The sequence below is a fragment of the Mus caroli genome, chromosome 8 (genome assembly GCF_900094665.2).
Source record: "Mus caroli chromosome 8, CAROLI_EIJ_v1.1, whole genome shotgun sequence".
NCBI lineage: Eukaryota > Metazoa > Chordata > Mammalia > Rodentia > Muridae > Mus > Mus caroli.
In genome coordinates this window covers 85,292,550-85,311,954 of record NC_034577.1, presented here as the reverse complement: position 1 = coordinate 85,311,954, position 19,405 = coordinate 85,292,550, and the positions used below count along the sequence as shown (strand labels likewise).

Here is a 19,405-nt window from a genome sequence, read left to right as displayed (position 1 = left end):
ACACACACACACACACACACACAGAGTCACTCACCCTCATGAATGTATTCAAAGCAGCACTCTTTGTAATCAGCTCCAACTTAAAACTGGCATAGTCCTGGCTGATTTATAACAATAATACCACACAGCAAGGAAATATGTAATATATAGTACATTTTCATGAATGTGCACAAATATTTCTGAGTGCTCCATAAAACATTAAAATTCATAATAATAAATGAATATACAGTATGTTATATAATAATATTATATAACAATTAAAATGAACAAATCCCAACTATATATACCAATTTGGGCAAATATTATAAACATATCATTGAAAGAAAGATCACAAGACTTGGTATCTAGTGGTATAGTTCCAACTATGTCAAACTCAGGCAAAAACTAGACAGTCTGATTAAAGGCTTCATACACTGGTGTGAACTCTAGAGAAAGAATGGAGGCACCTGTCAGAAATGCCAAGGTCCCAAGGATGAGGCGGGAGCTGTGACTGGGAAGGAAGATATTCCTGGGTACCAGCAATAGCCTGCCTTTTCACATACTAATAATTACTAAAGCACTGCCTGTCAAAAACATCTGAAACAGATATAAACTACATTGTGTGTACATTCTGTTTTATGTAACAGTTATATACATGGGCTGGAGAGATGGCTAAGGAGTTAAGAATGTGTAAATGCTTTTAACAGAAAGAACCAGAGTTCAATTCCTAGGACTCACATCAGTGGCTCATAAATGCCTATCACTCCAGCTCCAGGAGATCCAATGTTTACTTTTGGACTCCACATATATGAATAATTTAAAAATAAGATGTCTTAAAATACAAAAAATTAGAAATATATATGCACTCTTTAATTTTTTTTTTTTTAAATTTTATATGTAAGGGTATTTTGCCTGCATGTGTGTCTGTGCACCACTTGTGAGCCTAGGGCCTACGGAGGCCAGAAAATAGTGTCAGATCCTCTAGAACAGGAGTTACAGATGATTGTAAGCCACCATGTGGGTGCTGGGAATCGAACCTGGGTTCCTTGTAAGATCAGCCACTGCTTTAGTTGCTGAGGCAACCCTACAGCCTCTTAATTAACTTTGCAAAACAGTTTCTTTCCTTGTTTTTAGTTATTTATTTTCACTTTATGTGTATAGGTGTTTTGCCTGTAGGTATATTTGCATAGCATGTGAATGCAGTGCCTGCAGAGGCCAGGTCTGGAACTGGAGTGCCAGGAAGTTGGTAGTTTACACAGGTGCTGGGAATTGAACCCAGAGCCTCTGGAAGAGCAACCACCGAGACTTCTCTGCAGCCCTCAAAATAGTTTCAATGTTACTACTTCCAGGGAGTCTTCCCAGATGTCTTCCTTGGTGGGAGCTACCAGGGAGACTTCCATTTCATGTGGTGACAGGGCTCACCAGCCATAAAAACAGCTCTGCTACAAGGGGCAGATGTGGAATTGACACTATTGTAATCTGTCTACAGTGCCCCGCCATGGTGAGTACTCCATAGTTACTAGTGTGTTTAAGTATCTGAGTTGGTAACAAGTCGTTAGCTCTGAACTGAGCAACTGGTAATAAGAACACACTAAACTGAGTTAGCTCTGCCATGGCCGGAGATACCCTGAGATCCAACATCCAGACCCACTGTGCGCACACCAGTGGTTATGGACTAGTCACTAACAAGAAACCATTTTGTTACTAAAATAAAGTGACAGCAATAGCTAGTTTGAAAACTTGAGCTAGGTGCTAACCTGCTAACCGTTCTCAGCTGCATGGCCTCATTCAATCCTTACAGTGTATTCGCAGGGATTGTTCAGTTTTTGTCTCTTGTCAATGATTAAATTAAGATTCGGAAAAACTGTTTAATTTCCCACCCACACCACGATGATGGCTATGGAAAGGGCAAACTCCATATCACCACAGCTCATGACTCTGGATGCTGCTGTATGCATTTCTTTTCACCTTGACTTCTTTATCTATAAAATGGGGATAGTGTGACATGTGTATCTATGCTCTCTGTTCAGCTAGACCAGACCTGGCTCAAAGGGCTGAGGAACTTGAAGGCGGCCCTTGGATGTAAGGGCACTGATGTGGTAAGCACGTCCATCCTGTGGGCCTGCCCCATGAGGCAGATGGCTTCTATCCACTCGAGCTTATACAACAGTTGTAAAGGAAAGCTGTGTAAACAGGAAGACTAGGAACACACATCAATAAACCGATGTGAGGAAGTCCCCAGAACAACATGCGATACAGTCTAAGCTGTAAGAAGGCATGGATGAAGGAACTGCCCATCTGCCTGGTGGCCTCTCCCTCTAGACTTCCCTGCCACCATCCTCCACACAGTAGACATGACAGTTCTGTCCAAGATTACTGTGGTTCCCTTTAAATTTAAATTGTAGTTTAAAATGATTCTTTGACAGTTTCATCAATTTATATAATACCTCCTAGTCATATTTACCTTCCACTTTCTCTTATCCCCTTCCCCCCATCCCTACTTCTGAGACAGCCTCCCTCTACAAGCCAGGCAGACCTCCAACTGGCCATCTTCCTGATTCAGCTCCATGAGTTCAGGGATTACAGGTATAACCTATTTATACACCTATATATACACATGGCATCCTGTATACTTTACTAGACACGTTTATTGAAGTATATTAACCCAGAGTAAATCCACCCTTTTGAAAAAATACACAGCTGTGTAACTATGAGCACAATTAGGGCATGGACTGTTTCCACCTCCCACAGACGCTCCCAGGTGCCCCCACAGTCCACTCCTCCCCTCAACCCGCACCCCAGTCCCTCAACCAAAATGCCACAACTTCTGTCTTCCTGGTTTTCTCTTTTCTTGAACATAGAGGGATATTTTAGACTTCTACATTTAATTTTTACATTTATCCTCCCCCCTCCAGTGTGTGTGTGTATGTATGTATGTATGTAGTATAGTATGTGTACGTATGTGTAGTGTATATATATATATATATATATATATATATATATATATATATATATATACTAGTGGTGGTCAGTTCTCTCCTTCCACCATTGAGTTCTGGGATTGAACTCAGGCTTTCCAACTTGGCTGCAGGTACTTTTAGCCACTGAGCCATCTCACCAGCCCTATGGGGATCTTTTAAACACACAGTCACATCTCTCATGGCATTCATAATGAATCCCACGTTCTACTGCTGCCCTTTCAGCCCCTTCAGCTTTACCAGGCCTCACTCCTCCATCCCCGTGGTCTCTGCTGATTCCTGTCTCAGGGCTTTTGCATTTGGGCTTGCTTCCTTATCCCTTCTCTCTGCTGTGGCCTCTGCTGATTCCTGTCTCAGGGCTTTTGCATTTGGGCTTGCTTCCTTATCCCTTCTCTCCCTAACGATTTCCCATTATTCAACCCCAATTTCCTTCATGGGGGACACACACCACTCTAGGAAATAAGCTAATTTTCCTTATTTATTCACTGTGTCCCTTCCCTAACGCTGTCACATCCTGACGACAGAAGTTTGTCCATCCTCTTGAGCTCATGAGAGAGAAGAAAGTGCCAAAAAGCAGCTGGTCCTTCACTGATATTTGTAAAAGTAAACACCCATGTGTCAAAGGTAGAGTAATAAGGCCCATTGATGGCTGCAGGTCTAAGGAAACATCCAAAGCAGAAACGGCCATAGAGCTTCACATGGGGTGGGCAGTGCAGAAGGGATGGCTTAGAACTAAGTTCTCCTTTCTGTCATTCCACTACCTGTCCCCAGATGCCCCCCACTGATGGGGGTTGGCGATCTGTGAAGGAATGCGAAGTTACATCAGGAGCCTCTTGTCCCTACCCTCCAGTGTCCTCAGGCTAGTCGACCTCCTAAGACATGGGTTCCCAGGCTTGTTTATACCTGCCCTGGCCGGAGCTCCACACACAGCATGTCAGGCTGACAAGCCTACCTCCTCTCCATGTAAATTCACTCAGGGACTCCAGAAGTTGTCTTGCCTTTGTCTTCTTGTCAGCACCGGTCCTTCTGGCAACCCCAACAGTGTGCAACAAATCTCTACATCCTCAGGGCAGAGAACACATGGACCAACAGGTGTGTGTGTCCACAAATCCCTGACATCCCAGTTTCTTTCTCCCTTAGCACTAGGGACTTGAAAGGTTAATTTTGTTATATTTGTTATGTCAGCTGGAAATGACCATGGGAGAAAGAGGAAATCCCTTACTGGGAAAGCATCGGTTTTGCTGAATAGCAGGATTTAAATTATGATCTTAAGACTGAACCAGAAACTTAACAGATCAGTCCAGGTTCCACAAGTTACATGCAGAATGCTGAGACCTTGAGAAATTAGGGAACTTGCCAGGGTCACAGGGACTTGAGTGTTTTGACTCTTAGTCCAGATTTCTTTCTGCCACTGAGATTTTCTTCAGTTTGTCCTGTCCCTTTCCTCTCTTTCAGAGGTCAGTAGTTTGAGTCACCGAACACTAAGTCTTTCCTCATTTCTCATGTCTTCCAGATGCCCATTCCCTCCCTGGCACTCTCAGCTTCCTCCAGGGCTTCTGACCTCTTGGCCCCATTGCTAGGTGGAGCTTCCCATAGGGGCCCATGCAGGTAGGTGCCCTGGCTCACATCCACCTTATAGATTCCTCCTGTCCATAAGTACCCCAGGGAATGACATGTACTCCCAAGATCCTACCAGACCCCTTCTCTAAACTAAAGAAGTTCCTCTCAAACTCGTTGCTCAGCATTTCCAGAAACTGACGCTAAAGAACCCAAGATGCCAGCTCATGGCTTGACCTGGTTCCTCTCCTGAGCCTTGGCGCTTCCTGATACTCTGCTTTCCAACCTGCTGGTTTGATACAAGCTCTACCACAGACTCACACCAGAAGGATGCTCTCAGCCCTAAGTCCCACCAGACACTAGTCTTCCTGCAAGAATCTCTTCTCTTTACCTCTGTACCTAATGATCAGGAGAACCTACAGGCCAGTCTTATTCCTCCTTTCCAGTCACTTGTCATATTCCCTGAAGTCCCCAACCTTGTCATATACAAAACTGTCTACTACATGAGGGCCCATCCATGCTCAGGACTTGATTTTTTTTTTTTTTTTGGGTTTTTGAGACAGGGTTTCTCTGTATAGCCCTGGCTGTCAGGACTTGATTTTATGCTTTACCTAGTACTCATTCTTTGGCCTTTTTGCAAGCTCTTCCCCTTCTGTGGGATGATTACGGCTATAAGGGACAGAAAGGGACAGAAGCCCAGTTCATACGTTGTGATAGCAACTCAGTGGTAGAAGTACTTGCAAAGGAGGATGTGAAAGGCCCCGAGTTCAATCCTCAGCACCACATTAAAACAACAATGAAAAACTAGTTGTCAAGTCAGTTAGAAGAAAAGGCAGGATCTGATTTGTTCTCTCAACTTCCTAGATTGCAGTAGGACCATCAGACGTCTCTTCTCCCTGATCCCTGTCTCCCAAACTCTCATAGCCCCCGTCTGCCTCCCTCTAAGCAAGCTTCTCTCTGTAGGGGACAACAGAGATGTGCAAACCTGGCCTCAGACAGCTCCAGGTTTCCACTGTCTTTGCTCCCCACTGGGTACAACTGAACAGCTTCCTTTTCATACGAATCCCAGAGAAAGGCCTGGCTTAAGTCACATGCCCACCCCAGGGTCACTACCCTTGGGAAAGCCGGAGTCACTTCTATATCTGAGCTGCTGTGACAACCAGTTCCACTACTGGCCTGCAGCCAGTAAGAGGTATCTACTGAGCTTTCATTTCTCCAATCAGCCCCATCCCAATTCAACCCAGGCTCCCACCCAAATTAAACCTGCCCTTGCTGCCTCTCACCACCTTCATGCCTCTGGTTATCTCCTGTGATGAAGCCAGGTCTCTGAGAATAGGGACTGGAGCCTTCTGCAATTAGCCCAAGATCTGTTCCAAAGGTGTGACTAAAAAAACAGAACAAAACAACAACAACAAAAACTCAAGTCTGTTATTACTAAGCTCACATGGAGACTGCTTGATGTCCTGGAGACGTACCCTGTTCACCACTGAATCTCTAAGCACGCAAAGCCGTACCTAGCACATAACAGGAAGTAGGTAAGTACTGGATATGTGAATGGCTAAATGGTTTGAACAGAACAGAGGAGACAAGCCCTTGGAGTTCCAATAAGCAAACACAGCTTTCTTTCCCACTTCAGAGAGGAAAAGAAATGGGAAGGTGAAGGTGTCTCTTAACCCTGCCCCCCCCGCCCCCCACTCTTCCACACACTCTCAGTTCTTAGAGGTCCCATCAGAAGCAGGAAGCATGGTGTAGCCCGTCCAGCACAAGCTGTGCATCCTAGGGAACTGGGGGTCGGTGGGGGACAGGGTGCTCTGCTCCTTCCCTCATCTTCTTCTTTCTGTGCCTTTAATTTCTGCTTCCATTGAGCCCCCCCACACCCCCAGCTTTGCAAGGAACCTAAGCATTCCCATGTTAGCCGAGAGAAGGCAAAGAATCAGGCCCTCCTCGGGCCCCACACCTCTGCCTCACTCCTCACCTTCATCTCCTCCCTTCCAAGGCTGATGCAGGAGGTAAGCAGGTCTCCATTCATGACCCTACTGTGTTCGTTCCTCAGACGCACACACCTAACTCCTACTACAGTTTGGCTTTTCTCCCACCACGCCACTGAGAATGTTCTTGTTCAAATCACCAACTTGCCACACTCAAAAGACACTTGCCAGCCTTCACTGTCTCCTACACTGGGAATATCTGACCCATCCTCAATGGTCCCTGCCTTTATTTTCATGATGTTGTTCTGCCTTGGGGTCCCTTTTCCTTTCCATCTCAGGCCGTTCTTTTGAAGTTATTCGGGGATCTCTCTGTGAGGATGTACACATGCCTTTCTGCCCAGCTCACTTGGCCTGCTGAGGTAATCAACTTCCACAGCACTCACTGCTTACGCTGCCATCTTTCTCTCCCTACACCTTCCCTCTTTCTTCCTCTTGGCTAAGGGAATAAACACCCATCAGAGACCCCAACCAGGAATCCTAGACACATTCTTGTCAATATTGTCAAAACTTGCTCTCTTCCTCAATCCACCTTTCAACCAATCTTCAGGCAAGTTTAATCACCTCATTGCCCAAATAGGCATTCTTCCTGCCCCTCCTCCGCCTGCTCCCCCTCCCCCATCCGCCCCACCCCCGCTGCTTTAACTTAGTTCCAAATGGTTTCCTGCCTGGATTGTACAAGTGACTTTCCATCTGCTCTCCCAGACTCGAATGCACTGACCCTGCCATCCATTTCCTTTTGGTGGCAGTTTGGTATCTTCAGAATAAAATCAAGTTGTTAGCACAGCACATTAGATCTTCCATGATCTGGTGTCCACCTCACCTCTCCTCCCTCGTTTTCTAACATTTCTTTCACAGACTGCTCCAGTCAGAACGAGAGTTACCCGTATCCCTAGCATCTTCTGGGCGACACATCCAGCCTCTGTACATTCTGGTCCTCTGCTGGCTTTCCCTTTTCCACCAGGCTAACTACCACTTGTTCTGAAGTTGTGTCCCATGGGTCATTTTATTCAGGTGACTTCCCTGATCTCCCTGCCTGAGAAGCCACGCCCTGTTTTCACATAGCACACTGCACACACAGACATCAAGGAAGCCCTGGGTTCTTCAAGGCTAGGGACTAACACTCTCCTCTCTATGTGCATGGCATGCTGGCCTCATCCCTGTGGTTGAGTTTGTGGCTGTATCTCCTTCCTGTCTTCCCACAGTCTTTGCTAAGCCACCTCCAGGAGTCAAAGCCAAGGCTTTCAGAAGCAGCTCCTCTCTGCTGCCACAGGAGCATGGCTCACACCTCAAAGGCAGGGATAGAAAAGACAGGAGCTCTCGGGGTGGTTGCTAGGGAAAACTACTACTGGTGTCCAAGTCAACGTGATACAAGAGGACCACCAGCACTACTACATTTCGAAGAATAGCAGCATTATTGGGCCCGTGCTAGTCTCTCAGTCACCAACCTTGGTCAAAACTGGTGACATCCAATTTATAGATGGATTTCAGACCCCAGATTCTAGTTCCCATTGTCCATACTGGTGGTAATCAGCTATTAAGAACTAGTGTGGTGTAGCAATGGAAGGGACAGGTTTGGAATTAAACAAATCAGTGTCTGAACGAGACTGCCACTAACTTACTAACTTGTATGACCTTGAACAAACTATTTAATGTCTCTGATCCTTGCCTCTTAGCTGTAGGATGTAAATGCTATTTCCTCATGAACTGCTGTGAAACCACAAATGAAGATAACAGATTGAACAGCCATAGCCACTAAAAGCGTTCAATATTATTCTGACTTAAGCAAAGTAACGAGGCATATTCCTATGCACATCAGTCAGTATTCTGTGAGCAGTTTCTTTGTATCAGTTTTTTAGTGCCTGTGGGAATGAGGAATCATCTTGGTGAAGAAGGGACACCCAGACTACTAAGGAACAAACATATTAACATCTAATTAGTTTACAATGTGTGGTATGCATGTGGGGGCCAAAGATGACCCTGGGCCACTTTACAGGGAAGGTATTCTTATAAGTAACATTCTTTCTCTGGCTCCTCCTCTCTTTCATCCTTTTCTTTTGAGACAGAATCTTGCTCTATTGCTCTAAACACTCCTATGGAAACCCAGCTGATCCCACAAAGTGGTCCTTGTGTTCCTCTGAGCTTATATGTACGTGTATGCTACCTCTCCTGACTTACAGGTGACAAGCTTCTATAGAAAACCTATCTGTGATCTAAGACAAACCTAGAAGTCAGGGTAAATCCTTGGCCATGGAGTCTTATTCTTGTATATTACCCTCCAGTTTCCATTTTGCTTGCTTCTCAGACAGTTGACAAAGCAAGGGGCAAATTCTATTAGTCTTGCAGGATTTTATTTTACCTTAATTTTTTTGGTGCTATGAAAAGCACAATATTTTTCCTCTTCTCTGTGAAGCATATTAGAACTAAAGACAGCTCAGCGGATGAAAGCTGTGGGTGGCAGATACTCCCCCTCTCCCTCCTCTATTTCCAGATTCCAGGTCTCTCTCTGCATTTACTGTTGCCTTAGAGCTAGAAAAGACACTAGAGAAATTTCACAGTGAAAGCCATCCACTAGGTAAGAGACAAACCACCCAGGGCCAAGAAGAGCTAAATGGTCTGCCCAGAGTCAACCAGCGAATGAGTAAAGATTACAACACAAGTCCCTATCCCTATTCCCTGGCTCTTTGGCATATGAACCCAGACACATTCCTGTACATGCATCCATCCATGGTGAATGGCTGGGTTGTCTCCACTTTTGAACATCCTAGAAGCTACCACTTCTCTCTGGTTCTTTCTTCCACCAGTGACATCATGTTTCACACTAGCAGGACTTTTTGGTTTGGGAACCATTTCTCCATGAAAAGTTCAGCTAGACATGTTTTTGTCAGAATGCTTTTCAGTACTATGACTTTGCTGGCTGGCAGGGTTTATGGTCTAGATTCTATTGTATAGTTATATGACCCCTAAAAGACTTTCATGGGTATCACATACCCTCTCAGGATAGAACCATAATGGATGCTTTTATCTGTAGTATTGCAAGATGCTATCGAGTGGGGGAGGGGAAGAAAGGGAGAGGGGTAAAGAGAGAGAGAGAGAGAGAGAGAGAGAGAGAGAGAGAGAGAGAGAAAGAGAGATAGATTGGGCTACACACTCAGTTTCACAGCCCATTAAGGGACTTGGGCTCACTTGATCCAAGTCTTTCAAGAAGCTGTGCTCACAAGCAGGAGCAGGGGTGCCCGTCTGTACCCTGGGTTCAGTGCTCTTTCCCACTCTGTAATATTACCCCAGTCTCTTGGGCTGAAGCAGCTGCGCCATAAAGAAATGTCACCTCAGTTCTGACGACATGATGTGTTATGTAACTGGTGCTGCAGAGTAGGCAAGGGGAAGAGGTCTTGAGCAGAGTGTGAACCACTGTCCCTCATCTATGGTTCAGAGGTCAGCCAAGTCCATACTTCCAAGAGAACTGCATAGGGGAAATAAACACCCGCTAATCAATCAAAGGAATAAAAACGGAACTAACCTTTGTATAATGATTATTATGTTCCTGGCACAGTTATAAGTCTTTCCTATGTTAACTCATTTCATTCTTGCACCAACTTTGAATAGTTGCTTTGATTGTCAGCCCTGTCTCATAGGCAAGAGGTAACACACACACACACACATCTACACAATAGAATCTAGACTTGACGTTTTAAGGCCAGCAGCCTGGCTGCAGAGTAATTTTCTCAACATCTCTCCACTCCAGAGAAGCATGCCAACTGGTTTCTCTAAGTGAGAAGCCATCTGTTTGCCCAGGCCAGTCAGGCTACCACTATTTCTCCGCTTGCCCCATGTACAAACTGCTGATTGTTCAACAATGTCCTTCTCACCAGGGCTAGGCGGCATAATGAGAAAAATGTGATAAAATACAAATAGGATATAAATTTAAACCAATTCCTACAATATAGTTCATCTGAGCATGTTAAGACCTTCTGTAATGAAATCAACAAACATGCACCTGATTTTAAGCCCATGCAGTTATGTGCATGAGCACACATACATATATACTTTTTTTTCTTCAGAATTAAAAGTTGTTCTTTACTAGTGTCAGCTTTGGAGGGTAACCCTGCCCAAATGATTTTCAGCAGGAAACCATATCCTATCGCCGTCTTGCTGGTTGCCTTTCAGAGTAAGATGGGTTCCAGAGGTTCTCAACCTGTGGGCTTCAACCCCTTTGGCAATCCTCTATTTCTAAAAATGTTTATATTAAGATTCATGACAGTAGTAAAATTACACTTATCAAGTAGCAATGAAAATAACTGTATAGCTGGGGGGGTCACCTCAACATGAGGACCTGAATTATAGGGTCACAGCATTAGGAAGGTTGAGAAGCGCTGGTCTAACTGAACGCAGCCTGGCATACAGGGAAATCAAGTGCCCACACCCACATTAATGCATTCACATGAGCACAAGTCAGGAAAGTAGGCCCTACTCTGCTCAGATCTCCAGCGTTAACTGACATAGTGTAGGATAAGCAGCTGAAAACCACCAGTGATCTCAGCCTAACTCTAACAGACGTGGCCTCCTAAGATGCACAAGAGAATCTAGGCACCCCAGGCATTAAAAGAAGCAAGCCAGCCTCCTGAGCACCGAACCGGCTTCCCAAACATGGGGGAAGCAATGCTGGATTCCTATTCAGCCTTCCCAGTCTGCGTAAAAGCTTCACCTACTTAACCCAATGACCACAGACCTTTCCTCAAGTACACAGGTTCCATCTCAGAATCCATTGAGGTTCAAGAATTGCACCTCAGTGAACAGCAAGAAGGGAGAGAGCGCCATCCACATCGAGGGAGGACTCCTCTGCTGCTCCTGGGTCTGCCATTCGGTTCGCACTCACACTGTCTCCGGGGAGCAAGGTACATCTACTTGAATAAATGTGGAGACAGAAGTGGGGAGGGAGGGCAGCCAACAAAGTGACTACAGAAACAGCAACCCCACCATCTTGAAGAGCAGCTCTCAGTGGGCTGCTACTGTCACTGAGAGATCTTTGGACAAGGGTAGGAAATGCCCTTTCAGATGGCTGTATTTGCACAAAGTAATGGTTGCAAGTTGTCACCTCCCCCTCTGTTAATGCCTGTCACTCACTAGATGCTGAAAGCACCACAGGCCTGAAGCCAAACAAATGGTCTTGACACCCAGTTATAAAGTCAAGGTCGGCTGGGAGGAAGCTACCATCATTTTGGCAGACAATGACCTTTCAAAACCACCACCTTCCCTGACAGAGTGCTATGCTAAAGCCTCAGTTGTAAGGGCTGGGATGTTTGTATGAACAGTGATATCTTCAATAGGCAAATCCTTAAATTTCTTTAAAAATTGCACTCCAGAAATTAATGTTTCATTTCATTCTGCCTATACAGGTAAAGTCTACTAGCCTTTAGTAAGCCAAGCCTTTTTTGCAAACTTTAACCTCTACTTACTGAAAAACAAAACAAAACAAAAACCTAATGCTCTAGAGAATGTGGGGTAAGTACCCCAGTAAACATTGCACCTCGAGTCAAGGCAAATTATAATGTTTAGAGCAAGTCCAGCGGTCATTTTACAGTGCCACGTCCAAGCATCTGTCACCCAGTGTTCAGAACTGGGAGGTCAGTTAAAGTGACACTCTATTGATTCTATGCATCATAAAATATAATTCTAAGACGTTTCTTTGCAAGGGTTCAGAAATCCAATAAAACTTATACTCGCCTTAAAAGTTTTATTCGTCTGTGTAAAAGCATCCCTAATTACTGAAACAATGATGAGTTTATATCCCACGTGAGGTCCCAGGCCCCTAACACAAGCAAACTGCCACGCAGAGAAAAGGAGCCACCCCAACTCATAGGACATGTGAGGCTGCCCTTGCACTACTTCAATCACCACTGCTCATGTCTTGGAACTTAAATGTCTTGTATTGCATGACAGAGACCTTCCAGACACTAATTCACAAATGCACGAGAGAGAGAGAGAGAGAGAGAGAGAGAGAGAGAGAGAGAGAGAGAGAGAGAGAGAACGAAGGTAAAGGCAGCGCCAGCGAGATAGCTCAGTGGATAAAGGCACTTTGTCACAAGGCTGGCAATTTGAGTTCGATCTCCGAACCCATGCAAAGGTAGAAGGAAGAACAGACTCCCTGGAGTTGTTCTTTACACACACACACGCCAAAAGATTTTAGACACTTGAGAATTAGGCTTCTGAAAATTGATGCAAACTCCCCCTTATGTATTGTATTGTATTGGGCAGAAAAATTCCAAAGGTTTGTCTCCATAATGGTCCTGGGCTGATGAGGGTAATAACACCCTGCTCTAAGCAGCATCTCTGCCTGCCAGTCCCTAATGGCTTCATCTCAGCTGCTACGGACACATATTCTGATTCTTCCTCATAAGCAACAGACCACAACCTGGATGAGGACACAAGCCGACTGAAGCAGCTCCTTGCTTTCTGAAAATGCTGATGACAAAGGATCTGATAACATTCGAATATCAATATTCTTCCTCTCAACCCAAAGGGCTGTGCTACTAGGTCCAATTCCGGGCTCCTCACAGGGTGTCACCAACAGCAGACTCTGTAACCATCTAATTTCATCTGCCTAGGTGAAGTAACACAGCATCTGAATTAACTTACACATATGGCCTGACGGGCTCGTCACCAATCATATTGCACAGGGAAACAGGAAATTGCTTTCTGCAAATGCTACCGAGGCTTTCTGGGCTGGCCCCACCCAGAAAGTACAATCTTCCCCGGCTACAAATGACTCTCACTCAAGTGGTGATCTCAAAACCCATCTCTGGAAGTGAGGACTCCAAAGAATCTGTCACCGGGATACAATGACACCAACCTCACATTTTGTGGTTAATAAAACAAGTCCTGCATTCAGCTTGGCACAAGGCCCTGATCTGATTTATTTCAGGCCCAGCTCATAGGAAAAACTGCCATTCATGAATGCTTCAGCTGGGTCTTCTGTGGCACAACTGGCGTGCTCACACCCATTTCTGGTGGACATCTTGATCAAACCTAGCCGATTTCCTAAAGAGATCTGGCACATTTTGTTCTTAAAGCGAAACAAACAAACAAAAATCAATTACAAAAAAATCTCAGTTTTGACAGGCAGTTTTCACAGAAAAGGTGTTTGTGGGAATAGAGAAAGGAAGAAATGCAGGAAAAGAGAAAAATGTTCTGATTTCCGATTAAATCGAATCAAACATCGGACACTTCACTCCATCTTCTTCAGTGCAACCCAATATAAGTCAGACACACAGGACTTTCCTCAGAATGCCTCCTCAGTCTTCCTTTAAGATTTCGTGCCCCAGGACTTAATCAGGAATTTCCATTCTAAAGTGGCACACGGATCTCCTCAGAGAGCTAAGCTTTCTTTGAATAAAAAAGGCAAGTTGCCCTTTTGGGGACTCGATACGTATTTTTAAACCTCTTATTAAATCAACCTAATTTATGAGGCATATTCAGGAAGAGCAGGTAGCAAGCTGCTTTGGTGGATGCAAAGTTTCTTTGCCATCCCCTCCCACACCCCCAATTCCACCTCCTTTGCCCTCCTCTCGCCGAGGGTTTCCGAATGTCTTCGGGGCCTTTCCGAAGCCGCCGAAGCCGCTCGGCCCTCTCCGCTTGGACCCCGACTGTGCTCCGAACACTGTCGAGATCCTCCGAGCCCCGCTCCCAGGTCAGGCCGAGCGGAGCCGAGCACCGCCGAGCCAAGCTCAGCCCCATCGACTTTTCCAGCCTCGGCTGGGCGCTGTCCACCACTTACAACGCCTGAAACCTCACCCCGGCTCGGGAGGCCGAGGCTTCTACCGGACTCCCGGCCTGCCACAGTGGATTACAGACTTGTGAAGTTTTGAAACCTGCCCCTAAGGAGAAAGAGGTGGCGCGGTTTGCATTTCCCGACACGCGAGGGCTCCAGGCAGATGCAACATGCACCTTGTTGCAAAGAGCAATTCCCCAGGCCCCGCCTCCCCATCCATTTGGACTGCACAAGCCCCAGAGAAACCCCAGGCCAAATTACTGGTGGCTCAGAAGGGTGAGGCTAGCCGAAGGGGCCTGTGAGAAGAAAGCCCCCGGGAGCTCTCGAACGCAAATAAGAACATGCCAAGCAGATGGGAGAAACTGTCTCCTAGTCGCTGCTCCCTACCATCATGGCGCCGCCTGGAACTCGCTTGTCATGCCTGTTACACATGCAAGAATTTTTGCTTCTTGGTTTTGAAACCACAAGCACGATTTGTCTCCCACCCACCTTCCCTCGAAAGGGGCTTTTATTTTCCATTGTTTTCCTACGGGATGCAATTACTTCGGCTATTCTGTCAAGTTGAAAAATAATCATTTTTGTTTACTGCACAGCAACCTCTAATTAGGAGCTGTATGTGCACGAAGGTGTCACAGCAAAGCGACATGGAATCCTCGCTAAACGGTCCTAACGAACTCCTCCGTCCCGAACTGACAGGCCAACGGAAACAGGGCCAGGAGGCCCGGAAGGCACGCACCGGTTCCCTGTCGGCCACCCCTCCCCAGGCAGAGCTGCCTGGAGGCTCACCGGGAACCGTGGAGTGGATGGGGCAAGAAGCAAGCCAGAGAGGAGGAAGGACGGGCGAGGCTCCTTAGTGGGGAAATGTGGAAAGGAAGGAATATCCCATTTTGTTTTAATTTTCAACCATCACTCAAATCCACCCCCAGTTAATTAGGAGGGGAAACTGATATCTAAGGCAGAAAGGGGGCGGTGGCAAGTAGGGCCTGAAATCCGCATTGAAGGTAGAATACAGAGTGTAAATACGATAAAGGCTACACAGTGACTGGAACCTGCGGGTGTCAGAAGAGCAAAGGCTGGAGGGCCAGGGAGGAGAGGGGCTGGAGAGCAGATGAGACTGGCTTTCAGCCCCACAGACCCTCCCACCTCTGCCTTGGAAAAGGCTGTGTCTGTCACATCCGCTTGGAAATCCATCCTTTCTCCCCAGTGCACGCCCCCTCCCCTAACCCTTGCTCGCTTTTTTTTTGGGGGGGGGGGGCGTCTAAGCCACAGCCACAGCCACCAGGAATTCAGCACCAAACTCGTGAACAGCAAACACTTGATCCTCCACCCCAATCTGCTAGGGCTGGGTCCCCTCCATGTTTTAGTCAAGTTCAAAATCACTGCCTCAAGAGAAGCAGGGGGAAGTGGGATTCGAGGGGTGGGGTGGAGGAGGAGGGGAAAGAAGATGAGGCAGAGAGAGAAATGGAGGTAGCGAAACACGAAATACTCCACGAGCAAGAGTTATGATCATAAGCACGCCAATAGTGTGATGTTCTGATCAATATGGCGGACACTGTCATTCATACAACTAGAGGCGCTCTCATTCCCTCCCCGCAAACACCGACCCCAGGAGTTGGGGTGGGGGACCCAGAACCAACGTAGGGAGTGGGGGAGGGGAGGCAACCTCGGGTTTCTTCTGTGTGTGCGCGAATTAAAAAGCAGGCCTGGAGAGCAAATATGCGTGAGCAAGATAATAAAAACGATATAAAATTATTCTTAATAAAAGTACAAATCCCAATGACACAGGGACTTACTTCATCTGCTTCACAATGGTGCTTTTTCCTGATTCTCCAGCCCCTGTTGGGACACAGAGAGGGGGGGAAAACTGATGAGTGTCAGCTCATGGAAATGGGAAGGGGGCTTCAAGGCATGCACGGGGTGGGCGCTCCTGGGCACAAGGTGTTGCCAACTCAGGGACCAGGTCTCCCAGGGCGCAAGTCGGGTAGGGAACTGTGGCGGGGGTCGAGGGGCGGGGGTGGCTACCGAGGTCCTTACCCAGCAGGAGTAATTTCACGTCTTTGGCGGCGCTGATGCCATCTTCTTTGAGGTTTTTCTCAATCGCCTTGCTCCGCTCGAGGGCGGCTCTCTCCTCTGCGCTCAGCGTACATCCCATGGTGGCCCCTTCCCTGCCACAGCCCGCACGACTTGGCTGGCACGACTCCCCGGGTCGGCGCGCCCCCCACCCCCCCACAGAGCAGAGCCTGGGCTCAAAGGGGAGAAAATCACGATATCCTCTCCTTGGCTGGGAACAAAATTGTCGAAAGACCTGAATCCCCCCAAAAGGACAGCCTCTATTAAGATTCCAGCGGCGAAGATTAGCGGCGGCTGGCTGGGGTCTGGGGGTGTCGAGGTGAGGGTAGCCGGGGTCTGGGGCTCCGGAGCCGAGAGAGGAGGCGCCCGCGGGCCGGGGAGGCGCGGGTTGCAAGCACCGAGGCTAGTGCACGACCCAAAATAAATAAAATAGGAGTCGAGGCTGGATCCGCAGCCGGAGCCGGCGGAGGGTGGGGTGGGGGGCAGGGTGGGTCCTTCTGCCGCGGCTGCCGGAGGCGGAGGAGGAGGAGGCGGAGGCAGAGAAGGTGGAGGCGGCGGCGGCGCGGGGTGTGGAGGGAGTGAGTTAGGGGGTGCCGCTAGTGCATGTGCATCGCCGCTCCTCGGCCGTCGGTGCGTCCGCGGCGCCTTCTCCGACCCCCGCGCGCGGAGCAGGGCTGGGCAGAGGGCCGGGCTGGGGGTGGGGGGGTGCAGCTCTCTCTAGCAGGAGGCGGCGTCGCCGGGGCCCAGAACTCGCATCGCTCGGCGGAGCGGACAGGAGACGGGGAGAGCGCGAGGGAGCCGCGGCCAGCGGGGAGCGCGAGAAGAGGCGGGCAGGGAGGGCAGGGCACGCGCGCGCGCGCCGGGGCGGGCGGGGAGGGGGGGGCGAGGCGAGCTCAGCGCGCGAGTGCGCCTGGTCCTGCGCAGCGCTCCGCCAGCCGCCCGCTGACGTCAGCAGGGCCGCGCGCCGGGGGCCCGGGGGACGGCGCGGGCGGGGGCGGCGCGCATGCCCGCGGGACGCGTCAGCCAAGCGGGCGCGCGCGCGCGGCGCCGCCCACTCTCGGGTCCCCCTCCCCCCGCGGCTCCCGGAGCGTGCGGGGCTGGGGAGGGCGGGGCCTGGGGCCGGGCGCGCGCCTGCGCCCCACCCCGCCCCACCCCGGCGGGTCTCGCGCGCCCGGCCCGCCTCCTGTCAACCCCAGCGCGGCGGTCAGGTGGTCCCCAGCCCTGGGCCTGAGCCTCCAGCTTCCTGGTCCCTCGGGCTCTGGGTCGTGTCTCGGGCAGATCGCCTTTCCGATTGTTCTCGTTCGCGGCTGGAGGTGTAGCCCCTAGCCGAGTTATGGTGCCTCCGCAGATGTGAGGAGGTAGTGGGTCAGGATAAACCTGCGCACTCCATAATAACGCGCTGGGGCTCAATGACGGATTTGGGTCTGCATTTATTGAGCATCTAGTGTCTAGAGACTGGGCTCGTAGAGAGGAAAGCAGCAGGCAGAGAAGAGGCAGGGCCTGCTCCGCAGGAGTTTTTGCCTCCCTTAGCCAATGTGAGCCTTACCGCGAGATCCCCACAACCTCTGTTGCTAGAGATGGTTACCATCTTAGGATGGCTTGATGCCAAAGGCCCAGGGACAGTCTTTCATGAAAGCCTCTAGCAAATACTTGTTCCCTTAAATTTTTCTCTATATGATGAATCGATGGCCTCGCTTGGTTCTTGAAATCTTGTATCCCCAGAACATAACCCGGTAAAAATGAATTCTTCATAGGTTTGTGATGAGAGATTTTTTTTCTTCCTTTCATCTTAAAATAACAAACTACTAGAAGAAATACACCCTTCCTATCTAGATAGTCAGAAACCAGGGTCAGTTATTCAGCAAACAGCGAACCCAGCACTGGGGAAAACAGTTGCCAAAGATCGGTCATGTTCTGGGTGGTCTCAGAGTCTGAAGACATTAATTCTTACTGCACACAATAGTTTTACAATCAGTTCCACCAGGCAGCCCCAGGGGCCTTCCTAGATGGAGGAGACAACAGGCAAAACTGCCCAGGATAAAGACAGGCAAGGGGCCAGTGGAAAACACTTTCTTTTTTTCGTAGCAGTTGGGCATTTCTGTGACTCTGAAAGTAAACTTGTTTGCTTCATTTCAGCAATGGGGAGAAAAATCCTATTTTGGAAATGTCACTCAGCATAAAAATACATTTACAAGGGGGAAAAGGGGCAATTAAGGCCCACTCAGAAGAAAATATTTTTTTCTCCTACATGTTTTTTTTTAAAAGTTTGGTTTTTCCCAATGTATGTTTGTCTCATTCAACAAATGTCTGTGTCAAAAGTATATGTAATATAATTGAAATATTTAAATTTGAGTTATATCTACCCATTCTAGGAAACTGACAAAAAGTCTATAGATTTATTTTATACAGCACATAAATAATCCCTCCTCTATTTTCTTTCCTCTTTGTGTTGGGTGGGGAAACTATTAGAAGATGAATCTGGTTTGGCTTAAAAATCAAGTATCATTAAACTTGTCCTTCCAGATCCAAAACAGAGATCTCAGGTGCCCAATATTCTATAGACCTTGCTTCCTGCAGAGGTTGCTGGGGACAGTTGCCTAGATCTACTGTGAATCAGATTCAGAAAAAAATTTCACTGCCATTTGTACAAGACTGCATTTGATGGACCGAAGGTAAGGATTTCACTCTGCCCTGGGACAGGGTGGTGGTGGTGGTGGTGGTGGTGGTGGTGATGGTGGTGGTGGTGGTGGCGGCGGCGGCGGCGGTGGCAATACCCTAGTAAATATAGTTAGTGTTTTTTCATATCAAGTGACTTTCAAGTGAAGACCTTATGTTCCTGGTAGCATTCTGGTTGTGTACGGGAAGATACAGCCATTCTTGACTTTTAAGTGCCTGGCCTTCCTCCTTGCTATCAGTCCTGATATGGCAGACGTATAAGCCTCTGTGTTTTGAGTTTTTCTTCATTCCCCCAGTACTTGACCTACTGACTTGACTATGTATGTAAGATTATGTTCCAGCACTGTGGAGGTATTTCAGATTTGCCTACTCTGTTTTCCTCTTCTTTCTTT

At 47.9% G+C, this 19,405-nt stretch overlaps 2 protein-coding genes across 3 annotated transcripts in view; one reads left to right on the top strand and one right to left on the bottom strand.

Annotated features, from left to right (window-relative positions):
• The window catches only part of Gnao1 (G protein subunit alpha o1), a 155,902-nt gene extending 138,659 nt beyond the window's left edge, over positions 1 to 17,243 (bottom strand). Inside the window, exons 1-2 of one of the 2 annotated variants that reach the window (XM_021169561.2) lie at positions 16,302 to 17,243; positions 16,061 to 16,103 (exon numbers count right to left, since the gene is read on the bottom strand). In XM_021169561.2, the coding sequence (XP_021025220.1) occupies positions 16,061 to 16,103; positions 16,302 to 16,419 (161 nt within the window). In that variant the 5' untranslated portion in view covers positions 16,420 to 17,243. The remainder of the gene's footprint in view (positions 1 to 16,060; positions 16,104 to 16,301) is intronic. The other variant, XM_029480691.1, reaches the window with a different exon arrangement.
• A 1,631-nt stretch (positions 17,244 to 18,874) lies between these two features.
• The window catches only part of LOC110300577 (ribosome-binding protein 1-like), a 13,793-nt gene continuing 13,262 nt past the window's right edge, over positions 18,875 to 19,405 (top strand). The window contains exon 1 of the mRNA XM_021170800.2: positions 18,875 to 19,009. Within this exon, the coding sequence (XP_021026459.1) occupies positions 18,999 to 19,009 (11 nt within the window). The 5' untranslated portion in view covers positions 18,875 to 18,998. The remainder of the gene's footprint in view (positions 19,010 to 19,405) is intronic.